General features: G+C 39.4%; 1 protein-coding gene across 2 annotated transcripts in view; it reads right to left on the bottom strand.

The window, feature by feature from the left end:
* Window positions 1-4,826: 4,826 nt before the first annotated feature.
* Foxn2 (forkhead box N2) overlaps window positions 4,827-17,737 on the bottom strand; it is a 47,200-nt gene continuing 34,289 nt past the window's right edge. For both annotated transcript variants that reach the window (XM_026783133.1, XM_013348973.2), the window contains exons 3-6: window positions 17,517-17,611; window positions 14,690-14,754; window positions 8,681-8,749; window positions 4,827-6,707 (exon numbers count right to left, since the gene is read on the bottom strand). In XM_026783133.1, coding sequence (XP_026638934.1) covers window positions 6,199-6,707; window positions 8,681-8,749; window positions 14,690-14,754; window positions 17,517-17,611 — 738 coding nt within the window. In that variant the 3' untranslated portion in view covers window positions 4,827-6,198. The remainder of the gene's footprint in view (window positions 6,708-8,680; window positions 8,750-14,689; window positions 14,755-17,516; window positions 17,612-17,737) is intronic.

The raw sequence follows: 17,737 nt of genomic DNA, 5'->3' as shown, positions 1-17,737 counted from the left end.
ATAGCAGAAGGAATTACATTGCTTTGTCAAGACAGCCACCAATAAGATGACCCAAGAGTTGGTGGCAGCGTGCTCAGTTTTCTTTGTTTTAGTGTCTTTCACAAGAGCTAACAAATTCAATGGACAGTCTCCTGTTTCTTGGAGCGCCAGCATTGCAGGTGTTGCGGATGGATTTTTGCCCATATAAATATTCCTTGACACCGTGTGGATTCTCTTCACACCATTTAATCAATGCTAGTAGCCCAGCCAAACCTTCCCTGACAAGGACTTGGCCAGCACTTGGGAAGCTGCAGATCACAGGCAGCAAATGACTGCCGGCAGCTCATTATCCAGGCTGCAGCACTGCATTCTGCCCAAGGCAGCTCTCCCTGGTGCTCATCTGAGAAGTGCCTGAAGTGCTTCCAAAGCATCCTTCTCAAGGATGGCTTCAGAATACAACACAAGGAACCAGAGGAGGAAAGGAGAGGAAAGGTAGTGAGTGAAGCTAACAGCCTATTTACTTTTAAAATCAAGCAGTTGGAGAAATCTCAGTTAGACAATGAACACAGGTCTTTGATTACATTTGCAATTGGCATCGCACACACTGGCCCTGCTCTGAGAATCAAGCCTCACCGTGTTTTATTCTGTATCTTACACTGTGGACACTCTTGACTGTGTCGGCCATTGAAGGCACCCCCTGAGCGATTGCAGGGTTGCTTGCAGCCCTATTGTACTTGGCTGCTGAATTAAATCCTCAGTTAAATGCTCTTTTCCTTGGTAAATATTTAGTATACAGCATAGTCACTGCTGGTATAATTGGATAATTGCTTCCAATTAATGCTCTATTTAAAAAGCTACAACTCCATAGGAAGCTTAGTTGAGCTGCAACAAAGGCAGACCCCCATGGGAAGCTAAGAGAGTGAATTCTTTTCTGTGATCCTGCTGGAAAGCAAGGAGAAAGAGATTATCTAGATGATTACGATGATAACATCCACTGATAACGATGCGGCACGTAGGCATCAGCTGAAACCTGGGAGGACATACTGCCTTTCCCCAAAGCTGGCTGCAAGGAGCTCAACATCATTATTTCTTGCTTGTCCTCAGAGTGAATTAAAGCTGGCCATGTATTTCTTGGGGGCATTCATTTGAAAAGGAAAGTATTTACACAGAACCAAGCCACAGGAATACATCTATACTTTGAATTACCAAGCACTTTCAGGGGGGAAAAAAAAACCATATCGTTTTAAGAATTCAGATTGGGAGCTGGAGAGATGCCTCAGTGGTTAAGAGCACTTACTGCTCTATCAGTTAACCTATTCTATTATTTTATATTTTACCACGAGGCTCATGGTTTGTTACCTCTTGCTTCCTGGGCAGTTACATGGCTTCTCCTGGGTTAATTTAAGACATAAGAGCTAGCTAGGAATAGGCCTAATCTATTAGTCAAAACAGCTTTATTCATCAACCAATAGAAGCAACACATAAAGCTGGACGTTCCACATGACCCGTTTTTTCCTCTGCAGAAGGACAATGTGTTACTATCCAGCTTTGGCTCTGGAAAATAATGTTGCTGGCGATGTTACCAGTATTTTAGGGCAGAAGTCCTGGCTCTTTGAATCTCAATAGGTGAATCCTAGCCACCTGTCCCAGTGCCCAGCAAGGACGAATAACAGTGAAGGTTAGGAAAAACAGGGAAAGGGATCTGGTGACATCCAGTCTGTTTTCAAGAAGCTAAGAGAAACTGAGATTTTATAGGAAATGGTGAGAAAGGGGGATGAAGCAGGCACCCCTGGTGAAACAATGGCCTTGCTCAGGACAGGGGTCTGGTCTTGCAAAGGGATCTGACAAGGCTGGTATCACCAAGGGGAGCAATTCCCATGATTCCTCCTGCTCTGAGGGCAGCATGTAGGGCTATGGCTCCCATTTGGGGGTGATCTGGCTTTGTCAGGCTTGGTGAGAGTACCTGGCCATGAAGATGTTTGTCAAGCAGAACTAAGAGCAATGGGGAGGGGGTAGTAAATACAGAACCAGAGAAGAGCAAAATGGAATTGGTCAGGCTAATGATCGGCACCTTTCATGTCCATCATGGCTGTACATGTATCTTGAGATATTCCTTCCAATTCTTCTGGTTTTTACCTAGAAGTACAAACCTGATCATACAATAACCTTATTTTAAATTTCCTGAATAATGTCCATATTGCATTTCAAAGTGGCTATAAACCATTTTGAATTTCTCGTTTCCCCACATCCTCATACAAGCGTCAGTTCTATCTCTATATATATGAGAGAGATAGAACTGTATACACACACACACACACACACATACATATATAATTTCCACAGTAACACACACACACACACTCTCTTCAGGCAGTAGTGACAACAACCCTATAATCCCACAGTAACACAGCCGCTGCAGGGCTACATGAGACCCTGCCAAAACAAACAAATAACTCAAGGGTTGGTGACATTGCAAAAAACTGACCTGAGTTCAAGCCCCCAAACCCAAAGTGGAATGAGAAAACCAACTCTCCAAAGTTGTCCTGTCTTCTATATATGCACACAGGCATATGCACGTGCACTCACACACACTCATGTAAAAATTAATATTTTAAAAACACTTGAAATGGAAAGCTTCGACTACTCTACCCCACAAATAAAAGAACAAAGCACAAAAATGTTACAAAACGGCATTTACTCTGCAACTTTATCATAATGAATTGCATCTCTTTGGTAAAAATAAACTTTATAAACATTTTAAGTCAGAGATTAGATACAAAAACTAAACATTTGTAAGTTGTTTTACTATGAGCAAAGAGTGGCAACTGAGAAGAGGTTCACTTGTGGCTGGTCATCTATTGGCAGTAAAATTCAGAAGTTTTTATGCTACATTAGAAACAAGGAAACAATTTAATAACAAATTTCTTTACTCAAAAAGTATTCTTATATTTTGTTTAAAAATAAATAAGTTACAATGAATTGGCAATTATACATTTTATACACTATATGATGGCAACATAATACTTTAAAATTAAGCACTTTAATAAAAAAAGGTACAATTTTGAAAACAAGTTTGACAATGGCACTGGCAGTTAGATGCAAAGAATATTCTTGAAAAATGGCAGGTATAACATTAAAATACTCTATTGTGTCTTTCAATAAATATTTGACTACATCATTAACACATTGGAGTAAACTTTAATCAAAACTTACACATTTCAAAGAAAGAAAAAACCCTATGACACATATGTAAACTAGAAAGCCTCAGAAGTTGCTTTAGAAAATGCTATGGTTTTTGAAGGGTGTTAAGCAGTCTTCTATTTGGGGTTAGCAGTTTGGAGGCTTTGGGGAGCACTCCCACCTGCAGCCTGAGTTGCTATAAAAGGCCTCCCAGTCTACAAACATACAGACATTGCCTTAACACTTGCTCTGGCTTTGAACTGGCTAACATGTGTGTATTAACTGACCATCTAGTAGGAACCCTTTACAAATGCCTCAAACAGTGGAAAAAATAGAGATGCTCAACGTTACAATATACAAAGGAATCTAATAAGTCATGCTGGCTCCAAGAACAGGCAAGGGTGGAAAGGGGTGCCGCACCCCTTGCTTTTCTACTGATCTAGGCAACGTTTTCATTCTGAATTAAAAAGCAAAAGATCAACTAATTTAGTAATATATTGCACAAACAAATTTCAAAGATGTATTCAAGGAACACCGATTCTCTTGGCAATGTGGAAAATAAAGATAACAGTGCCAAGACACAGCTTTTACTAGGGATCCATTAAAACTGAAACGGTTGCAACAAAATTCTTATTCTGATATAAGACAAAGTATACCTTAGCTAAAACAAGTTTAACAAGGTGGATGTTGCCCCTGGTTTCTAGGTTATGTTTATTACATGAAGTGTGTTAACTGTGGGAATTTCCAGTCCATGAGGTTTGGAATAGCTTCCTTAAATGGAAGCTTCCCGCTATGTCTCCAAGCAGGAGCGCGATCCCAGAGAACATCACAAGGGGCCAGAATGAAGAAGGCTCTCCCCTTGAGATGGATGCCCGGACACAAGCAGCACATGGAGAATGAGACACTGAATTCCACATGAGAACTAAGTGCAAACTGTTAGGGAACGCTGCTGCTGGTATGCAGGCAGTTATCATCTTTGCTAATGGCTACAGCTTTAAATAAGAGTTCACTGAAGAGGCAAAGAAAAGAATTTCAGCTACTGCCTAACAGGCATTTTGACGAGGTCTCTTCGAGCAAAGAGCAATTCTCTCCTCCTACTTCAGGTCATTTCCTCTACTTACAGAAGAGCTAACAGACAGGAACTTGGAGAAACACTTGTAGAGAATTTCAGAACAGATCCTGGACACTGTGTGAGCCCAGTCCAGAAGGCCATGGTGATTCACTTCAAAATACTGTGCTACTCAACTGAGCTTTGTAGCTACTTTATGACTGACACCATGGCAAAGCATACTTTCAGTTGGTACTGTATTCACTGTCTGCAGTAAAAGACTATCTTCACTTAGCTGGTTTTTGGCGAAATAACATTAATGAGTTAGGAAGATTTAAAATTCCTCATCCTGCATTATCAATAAAAGAAAAATGTCAATATTTTAGTAGCACCCGTTCCATTAATACAGCTATCCATATTTAATTATGACTAACATGGAAACAAGAGTGTATTAATGCTGTTAAAGCTGAAAGTATGGTCGGTTAAGAAACATGCTTTAGTTTTTCTTCTCATTTGACAGTTTTGCCCAAATAAAATTTATAAGTAAAAATGAAATATTTGTCTTTAAAAAAAAATCCAAGAAATGCTTTGTAGTCATAAAAACATTTCAAAGCAGGAAACTAACCTGAGCCTGTATGTGTGTGCATACAGCAAGTGTATCTATGCCTATAAATTAGAAAAATGCAAAGAAGGTCACTGCCTGGAATGCAGGGTGCATCATGAAATAAGACTAAACTTTCTCAAAGTTTCTCCCACCACTGTAAAAAAATATATTTGTGAGCTACAGTATTAGTATCCCTGTTCTGAATACTATAGTCAAACTGTGATATGAAAACTGTCTCATATAGGCGGTTTTGTTGAAATACGTAAAATATCTTGGCCAATGCCGTTTGGAATAGTAATATAAAATATTTTATCATGGATTAATGGCACATAGAGGTATTACATTGCCTCTTAAAAAGTTCTGTATAAGATCTAATTTTTATACCTATTTTGAAATCCCTGAAGATGTTTATCTCTACAGTTTCCTATCAAATGTTTTAAGTCTATTCATTACACATATAACTTTAATTTACACAAAGCTTAGAAAGTTTTGTCCTCAATGACCTACTTTTACTTAAGATGTTACAGCATGTCTTCCCAATATTTCATCACACTATGTTTAGAAAATAAATGCAAGATTCTCTTTTAAAGTGTGTAGAGGTGTATGTTATCCCATGTCATACAGTCAGATACATTCTGACTGTATCTTCTCACTGGACAATTTTTACTTAACAAAGACAGCTAGTAGCTAAAACTCAAACAACACTTGCAAAGTACTCTGGGAAAGGGTAAAGGCCCCAGGGATGCTGTGCATTAACTGTGAGGTAAGAACATTTCAAAGATATTGCAGTAGGAATTCCCATCTGGAGATGAGCCACACCCCTACAAACCAGAGAACCTTCTAGGCATCTAGGATCGTTTCCATTTATGTTTGGCCATGCTCATGCTGCGACAAAGAATAACTTAAAACAATAAGACAGAAGATGTGCATTTCACCTCTGGATTATGTCAGGAGAAGAGCACGTGAGAAAGATGCCAGCCTGTGCTTAGCTACATGAGTAACTACAGTTGACTACACAATGGGAACAAAAGTGAAAATACTGAGCTATCAGTTCTTGTATTTGACCAATTAACAAGAGATTGATTTTTTTCCCCTTACAAGTTTAAGACAGAGGCTGAGAATTTTCTTATACAAAATTTTCCAAATCTGGGAGACAGTTATTCACAGAAATTGTTTGGGGACTCTTATATCAAATTTACAATTAGTCATGATCCTAAAAGCAACTGTTTAATGGAACAAAACAAAAAATGAAAAGCAACCAAAAAAATATTTAGAAAGAAACAAGTGGCACTCCTCCCCTACCCTCAAGCTAAGAAGTCCGCTATGGCTCTGATATCCCTTGTGAAGAGTTAAGTAGAAGAGTATTGCCACACTTTAGTAAGGATTCCTACTTCTTCCGGTGTTTCTGACTCTGTGCCTTCGCAGTACTTATGAGGGAACCAAGGCAGGTTCGGATTCCAGCAAGGTGGAGCAGCGACCCCGCTGCTTCTTTGAGTTCCTCGTCAATTTCTTGACATGACTGTTTCCTCTTCTTTTTGCCTGGCTGTCCTTCGGGAGCACTGTCTTCATGAGCTTGTGGTGCATAGCCGCTGTCTCCCAGACGATCGTCTTCATCTTCAGCATCCGTGTCCTCATCACTGTGGAAGCCCTCGCTGCCATCACTTCCCACATGGCTACTCTTCGGGATGAATTCATACACCTCATCCACAGAAGACAGGGAAGACACGCTCGCCCTGGATGCGCAGCGCTGAGCTGCCATGCTATTGGCACTGTAATTGTGGTCTGCTTTCGGGTCGATGCTGGCGGCTGGAGGATGGCTCTCCTGCAGCCGCACAGCGCCAGGGGCACTGAATGCACTGCTGTAACCCCTCTTCTTCTGCAGTGATGGCTTCTCACCTGTGGGAAACAGGACTTTATCAACAAGTCAGAGGTATCTGATTGCAAAAGCAGACCCCCAAACTCTCACTTTTGAGTAATAAGAGCTTAGAATCTGTAATTTTGTGGCATTTTCCCCATAATTCAATTTCTAGATCTGAAACATTTAAAAACCATTTGAAAGATGGCCTGTCTTTTTGGTGGAACATAAAAGTTACTTTGTATATTTGCAAAGAATGACTCAGTACCACTGCTTGACAATTTCCCTGTGGGTATTTACACTGTTCCAAGTTTGTACTAGTACAAGTAATGCTGCAGCAAGGATATGTACTGGATCTCTCTCTCTCTCTCTCTCTCTCTCTCTCTCTCTCTCTCTCTCTCTCTCTCTCTCTCTCTCTCGGAGGCATAAGAATTGTTAAGTGCTGAGTGAAAAGGTATTTTAAATTCAAGTATGCTCAAATTACTCCTGGGTGGCCGTAACAATAAACAATGTATGAAAAACACCTAATTACATACTCCATTAGCAATCATTTACATTTTTTATTTCCTAAACTAAAGGCAGTATCTTAAACTTACTTTACATCTCCCCATATTTCTTTTGAGAGCCACTTTCACATATTTTGCTGACTTTTCTGCTCTCCTGTTCTTACTAAACCAAACAAATCCAGTAAGAAACAAAATTAAATTAAAATTAAAAAAATAAAAGCAAAATACTGCTCGTGGACATGAGACCTACAACTGGGATAAACAGTTTCCCCTTCCAACAGGTGTCAACTGTAAGCAGCTTCTCGGTTGGGGGCCCTGTGCCCACTCCCCCTTAGTGCTGGCACTTTGTGCAGTCACATGTTTCCAGTCTCTGCCCAGTCTCTTTAAGTTCATGTCTGTATCAGTACTGTTGTCCTAAAGACACTGCCTTTCCAATACCTCTGGCTCAATCTCTCTGCTTCCTCTTCCCACAGATCCAGAGACTGAGTCCCTGACTAGTGTGGCAGCTGTGGGACCTGTCTGCTTATTTCTTACTTGTTAGACCCTTTACAGACATGATATTAATCTTTTATCTATTATACATAGTTTAAAAATTCTCCCAGTATTCTGCATTGCTTCTCTTACCTTTTGTGGTGCTTAGGGTCAACTTGCCCAGGCCTTGCACTTGTTCGGCAAGCCTTCTAAACACACACTCAAGTCCCCAGCCTCCCAGCCAGTCTCTTATTTCTCAGTTTGGACACAGGTCTTACACATCCCAGGCTGGTCTGGAACTTGCTATCTAGCCAAGGGGGATCCTGAATTCCTGGTTCCTGGTCTTCTTGCCTCACAGAAGTACGGCACCAATCAAAGAACTTTAATTAAATTTTTCATCATTTTCTCATGGTCTTTGCAATTGTACCTTAACACTTTTCCTACTCCAAACTCTTAAATATCCTTTTAAAAATTATTTTGTGGAGCGTGGAGGTCATGGGAGAGTGTAGAAGGGGAGAGGGGAATAGAGAAAAATGTATAGCTCAGCTGAATCCAATAAAAGCAATTATTTTGTGTCTATGTACATGCACCCGGGACTGTGCATGGATGTCAGAGGACAGCCCAAGAATCAGCTCTCCCTTGTACCACACAGGTCCCAGGACTGAACAAAGGATAAGTGGATGGCAGGCACGCTTACCCACAGAGCCCCCACCAACCCAAATGATAAACACCCCTAACCACAGTGTGCTCACAGCTTTCGTCTTTATCCTTAGCCCCTCAAGCTTACCTTCTGGAAAGCATTTCTGCTTCCTCCATTTATTCATCAACACAAAAATCTCCCACAGCATTAACTTAATTTTTTCAATGATTATATAAATAGAAATACAATACAACAGAAACTGAGTCATTCAGATGAATACACAATTTAGTGGAAAAAAAAAGTAAATTCTGCTATGACATTAGCCATCTTGAATTTTAAACCATTAGTTTGAAAAGGTATTTATAAAATTTATTTTAATAAAAGAGTGATTGCTTACATTCTAAAATCTCTTGTTCTATTGAAGTATTTAAAAGTATCATTGCAGTGGCAGCATCAATATCAGATTCTGAAAATAGAAAAGAGTGGTCGCATTAATGTCAAAAATGTCAGCATTAGGACTTAGGTGGCCTGGAGTCATGACATATAACTTCAAACCCAGCATTTAGGAAGCAGAAGATTGTTTTGAGTTCAAAACCAACCTGGGGCTGGGGAAATGGCTCAGCTGTTAAAGGCTAGGCTCACAGCTAAAACCAAACAATTCTTATTGATAATTTCTGAACAAGTATTTTATGTGTATTAGTGTTTTGCCTACATGTATATCTGTGCAACATGGTTTGCCTGATGCCTGCAGAGGCTGATCAAGGCCATCAGATCTCCTGTTTTTTTTTATCTTGTGTGTGTGTGTGGGGGGGTATTTTTTGAGACAGAATTTTCCAAGTAGGTTAGCCTAATTGGTAAGGCAGCCCCAGTAATCCCGCCTCCCTAGAACCTGAACTACAAACGCCTGGCTTTTTCACATGGGTTCTGGGGCTTTGGACTGCGTTCTCTCTTCTCTTCTAGCACTACACATTTTGCCTCTGTGTTTGGAAACAGGACCTCACTATATACAGAGAGAGGGGTTCCCTAAAAGTCAGGTGGAGTTTGTACTCCAGCCATGGGCCTCTGGAACACAAGTGTGTGCATCCTTAATATTTAGTAAGCACCCAGGATTACTGTGGAAACTTCAGAAAATAATCAGAATACAGTGTAGTCTCCATTCTGCTATTTTTTTTTTTTTTTTTTTTTTTCGAGACAGGGTTTCTCTGTGGCTTTGGAGCCTGTCCTGGAACTAGCTCTGTAGACCAGGCTGGTCTCGAACTCACAGAGATCCGCCTGCCTCTGCCTCCCGAGTGCTGGGATTAAAGGCATGCGCCACCATCGCCCGGCTATCTGCTATTCTTTCAATAAGTTGAATGCCCTACTGTGAGCCTAACATTATTCCACACTGAAAATAAAGCAGAAAAAAGAAATAAACTGTCACCTCTCAAAAATTACAGAGACAATGAAAACATGATGGCAGTGGTAAGCATGAGGGAGAAAAAGTAAAGCAGGTAATGGTTGATGAAGAGTTCAGGGAGGTTGAGGAACGTCCTAAGGGAATACCCAGAACGTGAACTGGATAGGCCACTCGTCACAACGGAGAAGCTGGGCAAACAGAGCTCTCTAATTCTTGCCTCTTGAGACTTGAGACTACTGTAGAAGTCTTACAGCTAGTGGTTACCCGACCGCCGGGCGTGGCCTCTTATACCATTTATGCGGATGGAGAGCATGCGTCTGGCCTCTTTTCCGGCCTCTGTTCAGGTTGTGAGATTCATTTTCTGATCTCCATTCAAACAGAGGATTCTGATTTGTAAGTCTACCCCTAATTCTGAGCTAGTGTGGGATTTCTTTTAAGCGTCCATCCACATGAGACAATTTGATAGAGTTCATGCTTTTTGAAAAAAAAAAATACAGCTACAACATATTATCGTACTGTGAACTGGGAAAAAGGCAAGCAGTTTTCCAAGTAAGTGTTCCCGATTCGTGGAGAATAGCTAAATGAGTGGAGGGTGGGCTGGATTTCAAACCCCTTTGCCCAGCCACGTGTCCTGGAACAAGTCACAACGTAGCAGGGTTACTAGTCCATAAATAGTTTTTCGCTTGTTCCCAATTTTGTTAAAAAGGGGGGTTGGGGGGAGTGAGAGACTCTAACAAGGAAAATCACAGGGATTTTATCATCCACAATTCAGACGCCTAAAACGCTTCTCATTTAAAGTTAGTGTGTATTTGTATTCTTTGTAAAAAAGATTTTTATTTATGTATGCACATGTGTGCAATGGTGCCTGCTGAGGCCAAAAGAGGTTGTTGGATCCTTAGAGCTGTAGTTTCAGGTGACTATGAGCCAGCCATTTGACTTGGGTGATAGAAACAGGTCCTTGCAAAAGCAGCAAGCACTCTTTACTTGGCAATTAACTCTGAACCAATTTAATTTCAACATTAAAAATCCAAACCATTATAGGATTCAAGAATATAATTAACAGGGATTTGCCCAAAGTAGAATCTTGAACTTCTTTAAACCAACAAAAATCCTCTTGGTAGCAACTACAATTTTTATTTGTGGTACAACTAATCAGCTTTGGTGTTAAAATTAAACAGAATGGATGCCTATATTTGCTAATGATCACAATCAAAAATCCTTTATAATAGTACCATTTTTTCCTTCAGAGTGCTTACACTATTGTTGAAAAGCTGCAACACCTTTAGTTACATCATACAGTAGCATGTCTAGCTCATTTGTAAACCACAATTTGACATTCAAATCACTTACAGTCAAGACACACTACTGATGTTGTAACTGGGTCAAATAGAGATCCATCAGAACAGTTCACTTCCTTCCTCTACACCTCCCCCTTTTTTAAAAAAAAATGTTGTTGTTTTTTTTTTTTTTTTTTTTTTAAAAAAACCAGTCTTACTCTACAGCCCAAGCTAACTTCAATTTTTCAGCGATCCTGCCTCAACCTTCCAACTAAGGAGATTACAAGTATGAGCCACTTTGCCTGGCCACACGGTTACCTTCTACCTTTTGACTTATGCTTTCTTAGTCTTTGTTGTTTTGTTTGTTTTTTGAGACAGGGTTTCTCTGTGCAGTCCTGGCCATCCTGGAACTAGCTGTGTAAGCCAGGTTGGTCTTTAACTCAAGAGATCCATCAGCCTCTGCCTCCCAAGTCCTGGGATTTTATAAAAGCATGAACCACCATGAGGCTTTCTTCCTTCCTTCCTTAGAAAAGCCTTTCTGCTTGAAAGTCAACCTTCAGCTAATCTACTTCTTTCTTTTCTCTTCCTCTTTTTCAGGAGTGTGTTGCTGGGGATCAGACCCAGGGCTCTTTCCGTATGAGGCAAATATGCTACTACTAAGCGATGCCTCTGGAAAAATGTTTCTGAAAGCAGGTTGGCTAGAGTGTTACCTCTGCAAATCTCAAGGCTCTTAGGGCACAGTGTAGGAACTCAATTACTTGTGACTAATGTTTGATCTACTTGGTTATTTTTCTTTTTTTTTTAAAGATTTATTTATTATATATACAGTATTCAGCCTCCATGTATGCCTACAGGCCAGAAGAGGGCACCAGATCTCATTACAGATGGTTGTGAGCCACCATGTGGTTGCTGGGAATTGAACTCAGGACCTCCGGAAGAGCAGTCAGTGCTCTTAACCTCTGAGCCATCTCTCCAGCCCTACTTGGTTATTTTTCAAACATCTCCAGAAACAATTTAAGGGAAGGAGGGGGAAATTTTCTCATTTATAAATATGCCCTAACCAGCTGAATTGAAATACGAACTTTCGTAAACTTTTAAACATTATGTTTTGCCTCTTAAAATTCAGAGCTTTGTGTTCAAGTCCAGAACAGGCCTAGAACTGTTTTAATCTAGACTATCAACTCTTCCCACCTAGCTCATGGCTGGGGGAATAGGTCTCATACTCCTAAGCCATAGAGGTGAGATGTCATAGAACAGAAACACAGGATGGAACAAGGTGAAATATTTCCATAGGAAGAAACCAAATTTGGAAGGAGTGAAACAAGAGCAAGAAGAGATTCTAAGAAAGCCCAGAATTTACAAAACCCAGTATGTCTCAGAACCTGGATGAAGTGATCTTGAGGGTAAGACCCAGAAGTCACTCAGATATAAAGATAGAAGTGTCTCAGCAATGCCTGCAGGTGAAGAGACCCCTTCTACCTACCCATGCAGGTAACAGGGAGCAAAGGGTCATCAGAAATGGATTCCCATCCACTAAATTTCTTGGCAAGGTTTCTCTGAAGCTTCTCCCTCCCTTATTTTTACAGGATACACAATGCTCCAAAGCTCATCTTTACAAGCTTCAAAGAGCCAAACATCTGACAGCTGAAAGGCTCTACTGTGAGATTTTTCATTTCTGAAGGACATGGAAGCATTTTAAGACTTGAAATAACAACACTACAAAAACTCAAGTATGCTAATCTATCTACTAATTATGAGCAGGAAAGAATTCCACCACTGAAAGACATTCCCGAGTGTGGAGCTTGCCAGCTGAGGCTCTAACCCTCAGCACTTGCAGACAAGAACAATAAACATAGAAAAGAATTCCCTTAATTCTGAAGCTGCTAGAGGAAAGATTACGGCAAACACTTGGAGATACAAGCATAGGTAAGGTTTTTCTGAAGAGACTCCAGTCACAAAGGAAGGAAGACCAACAATCGACAAATGAGAGCTCTTGAAATTAAACAGCATCTCTCTGCATAGCAGATAAGGCAATTGACTCTGAGTGAAGAAGACAGCCTACAGGGTGGAAGAGTTGTTTTCCCAGTCACATAAGACAGAGAATTCATTCCTAGTATATCCAAAAAACTAAAACAAAACAAAACAAAAAGTAACAAACAACCAAATCAAAAACTGAGCCACAGACGGCTGGGAATCCAGTTCACAGCTACAGTAGTTGCCTAGCACAAACGAAGCCCTGATTTGATCCTCAGCGCAATATAAACTTGGCATGGTGCATGCCTCTCACTCCAGTACTTTGGAGGTGGAAGGAGAAAGATCAGAAGTTCAAAGTCATCCTTAACTACATAGCAAATTAAAAGGCCAGCTGGGCTATATGAAACCCTATTTAACACAAACAAACAAACAAACTGGGAGAGTCCATCTTGCCAACGTCAGAGCGGCTGTGAAAACAAGTGACAACAAATGCTGGTGGGCACAGAGAAAGCATAACCATTATTTACTGTTGGTTAAGAGTATCAACTCCTGCAGCTACTCTGGAAATCAGTGTGGAAATTTCCAAAAGACTAAAGACAGAAATTGCTATGACCTAGCTATTACACTCCTGGGTATATACCCACAGGCCTCCATGCTTTACTACTGAGAAACGTGTACATCTATGTTCACGCCTGCTGTATTCGCAAAAGCAAAGAGATACGATCAGCTAGATGTCTACCAGCATGAATGGCTAATGAAAATGTGGTACATATACAACTCAGCAGAGACGGAAAATACAATTACACAACTTGAGGAAATGGATGGAAGTGGAAATACTGCAGGAGCCCAGGCTGAGAAAGATGACAGAGCATGTTTACTCCCATACACAGAGCTTAGCTTCGTATTTTCACATACGTGTCTCTGTGAGTGCAGACGCTGGACACTGGTACGGGATCCATGGAAAGGGGGTAATAAACACAAGTGATACTGATATAAAAAGTGGATGAGCAGGGGGTGGCGGCAAAAATTCCAAAACGTGGGAGGCAGAAGCTGTTGGGTCTCAATGAGTTTGAGACTAGCCTGGTCTATATAGAGTTCCAGGCCAGCCAGAGCGAGCCAAAGTGAGGAAGGAAGAAGGAAGGAAGAAGGGGGGGAAGGAGAAAGGGAAAGAGAGGGGGAACACTGAGGATGGAAACGTTTAGTGGGAATGGGGACCAAGGCGGATAGAATGTTGGTAAGGGAAGATTAACCCCAAACCACTAAAGTATAAAAAAATGCCATAAAAATTGTGTGTGTGTGTGTGTGTGTGTAACTTCCTTTAAAAGAAGTCAACTTATTAGTCTAAGTTAGTTTTTCAGATATAACCTATAAAAATATTTGGAACTGCATCCTAATCTAAGGGATGGCGAAATTCTTTAACAACTGTAACAAGTATTTTATAATTTACAAACCAGGAGGCAAAAACCAAAGGAGTAACATGCAGGTCTCTGAGCAGCTAACTCTACTACTACGTGACATTCTGTCTCAAAATATTATTGATAGCTTCTTTTCAACTATTTCATAAATGTAAAGTTACAATGGGACACATAATAATACACAGAAGTAACTCCAATGATATTACTAAGAAATTAAATTCTACTTTCAAGAAAAAATATAAAGAAGTAACATAAAGATAAATGAAGAGGAAGATAAAATGCCTATACATCATGAGTTACTAAAAAACAAGTACATAAAGACTTTGGATGATTTTCATACATACCTTTAAGAGTTTGCACTTGACTTTGCTTGAGAACAGAGCTCAAGTAGTGAGGTGATAAAGAACCACTAAAAAACAGGGAGGAAGACAGATGTGCTTACTTGCTTCTACAGAACCAAGTCACAGGCACAACTAGAATGCACCACAAAACCACAACAGTCAAGCTCTCCTTGTTCTCTTTGCTTATAGCACTCAGTTCAGAAAGAGCTGCTGAAGTGCACAGGGTCAAGACTAAAAACAGTTATTCCGTTACTGTTAAACAATTATCTCTTAATTTCTTCAAAAACAGAAACAATTACATTTCTCATATAGTATTTTTGTACCGGTTACATAATAATGTATTTTAAATGCCCTGAACAATAAATATAAGAATTCAGTACTAACATATTTTAAAATTTGATATAATACTAATAGTTTAACACTAAGAATTTATCAAAACAAGTACTTAAGAAAAATTCTATATAATAATGACACAAAGTTAGGTTTCCAGGGTGTTTTTTAGTGCAAAAAGTAAAACTTTTTGGGGGGGGGGGCGGGCTCTATTTGTGATAGTAGAGAAAAATATTTTAAGTGAAATTAAAAGTTTATTTCCTATTCAGCTTTTACATATACCTTATTCTTTTTCCCAGACTTACAAATTGTAGAGGGTCACACAAAAATGTGTCGGAAAGAAATCAGCAAAATGGAACAAAATGTTTTCATTTCATTAAAGTTTTAAATTCAACAATTGATAACTCTCATGCTCTTATTTACTCTTTTTAAAAAAAAACCTTGCAAAATTGCTTTTCACACCTAAAGCTAAGATAAGCAAAGATCTAAACGTGAGTCCATGAAGATACATGAGAGGTGACTTGTGCCTCCACGCTGCCCTTGGTCAAGAGCACAGTGAAGTGGGTCACATTCGCCAACATACAGACAGTTCCTTTAGCTCTAAATTACTATTTAAATAGAATATATCATAAGCAACAGTATTACCTAAGAATTTAAATGAATTACAATAGGAAATTCTGAATTTGTTGCAGTAAGATTTTAATTTTCTCTCTAGGTATGTATTTGAAAATTAATAACCTTTCAGACTTTTGAAAATAAATTAAGCATCAAAGACTACCTCCTAAGATTTATCTTAATAAGGCAAACTGCAATACAAATAAATATAGATCATAGAATTATAAGATTCTTTAAGGTTTCCTTAGAAAGAAGATTTAAAATCAGATTTGGAGAGATAATATAATGTCCAGATTTAACAAAATGAGAAAAACTAAAGCCAGGGGAAGCTGTAAGGAAATACATTATAACAACGTTTTCCAGAAAACAACATAAAAACCTGCAAAGCACTATTTTACTTGACAAACATTTAAAATTCTAAACTTCAGTTTTTAAATAGGAAGTATTTTGGAGGAGAATCATCAACTTCGAGCAGACAGGAGGGCAAGCATGGCCCACAGCACTCCGATGAGCTCAGACACGTGCACATTTTGTTCCCAGTGCAGAACTAACTGGAACTATTTGGGAAGGATTAGGAGGTCTGTCCTTCTTGGAGTAGATGTGTACTTGTTTAAATTTCAAAAGTCCATTCCAAGCCCAGTCTTTCTCTCTGCCTGCTGCCTGTGGATAAGGATGTAAAGATCTCAGCTACTGCTCCAGTGCCACGCTTCCTGCCATGATAATGGACTAATCCTCAGAAACTAGAAGCCCCCAATTAAATGTTTTCTTTTATAAGAGTTGCCTTGGTCATGGTGTCTCTTCACAGCAATGGATCACTAAAACAACATGAGACACATTTCACCAAGATGAAACAAAGCAAAACAAAATAAATAGGAAAAAGAAACTTTAAATGGTGTATCAAAAATGCTATGATTATAAACTTTGAATCATCTTATTTTAAAAATTTAAATATGCATTTAATTTATTAAGTCATTATCAGCATGCAAACAATTAAAATGAGTCTTTTTTTTGTAACTGAAGTCATATAATTTATTTAGCTTACTTATATTGCACTGACTTTATTTCTGAGAACTTATATTCAACCACCTAGCATTTTATCGTTGTGGGAGAACTGTGCATACAGGCATTCCACCATGCCAATAAGGTCATCTTGAATCAAAGAACAGAGTCAGCAATTGACTGACTAGGATTAGCCATAGATTTCTTGGAGGACTGAAGGTCTGCTAGAGAGGACAGGAAGAGAGAAGAGAGGATTTTCAAGGAATTTCCGAAGGAAAGAGGGTCAATCAACTGACTCTGATCTGTCTTTAGATTTATCAGGTCTTTAACTAAATTGTGAATCCTGAGTTTTTATTATACTGGAATATACTGGGTGTCTTTCTGTCTCACCAGCCAGCTCCCAAATAACAACACTTATTTCATAATTAACAATAACTTATTAATTATGAAAGTTCAGCCGATAGCCTAGGCTTGTTTCTAACCAGTTTGTATAACTTAACCCACTTCTATTTCTCTACACGCTGCCACGTGGCTCATGGCTTTTACCTCTCCTCCTCCATGACATCTGGCTGCTGACTCCCTCTTTCTTTCCAGAGCGCTCTGTCTGAAAATCTTGCCTATACCTCCTTCCTAGCTATTGGCTGTTTGTTTATTTTTTAAATAAATTTAACCAACCACAGTGGCCTCTTTACACAGTGCAATCAAATAACTCACAACATTTCATTTCCTAGAAAAAAAAGAAATTAACCAAGAGGAAAATACCTTAGGTTAATGTTACCTGTAAATACTTCTCTATACAATTAATAAATACACAAATAAAACAAGTCCGTACGACTTGTTTTCTCCATTTCACACAATAAATCTAAATCACACAGAAAGTGCTTACCTCTGTGGAGAGGAAAAAGGTTGCTTCTTCAAGGCCTGCATAAGATTGGGCTTATATTCTGGATCAACACACCATAAGGAACCTTTTCCATTAACCTAGAAAAAAGTGTGGAAGAATCAAATCCTGAACTTTTTTTTTTTTTTTGGTTTTTCGAGACAGGGTTTCTCTGTGGCTTTGGAGCCTGTCCTGGAACTAGCTCTGTAGACCAGGCTGGTCTTGAA

The sequence above is a fragment of the Microtus ochrogaster genome, chromosome 16 (assembly GCF_000317375.1).
Source record: "Microtus ochrogaster isolate Prairie Vole_2 chromosome 16, MicOch1.0, whole genome shotgun sequence".
Taxonomy (NCBI): Eukaryota; Metazoa; Chordata; class Mammalia; order Rodentia; family Cricetidae; genus Microtus; species Microtus ochrogaster.
This window is presented reverse-complemented; position numbering and strand designations above follow the sequence as displayed.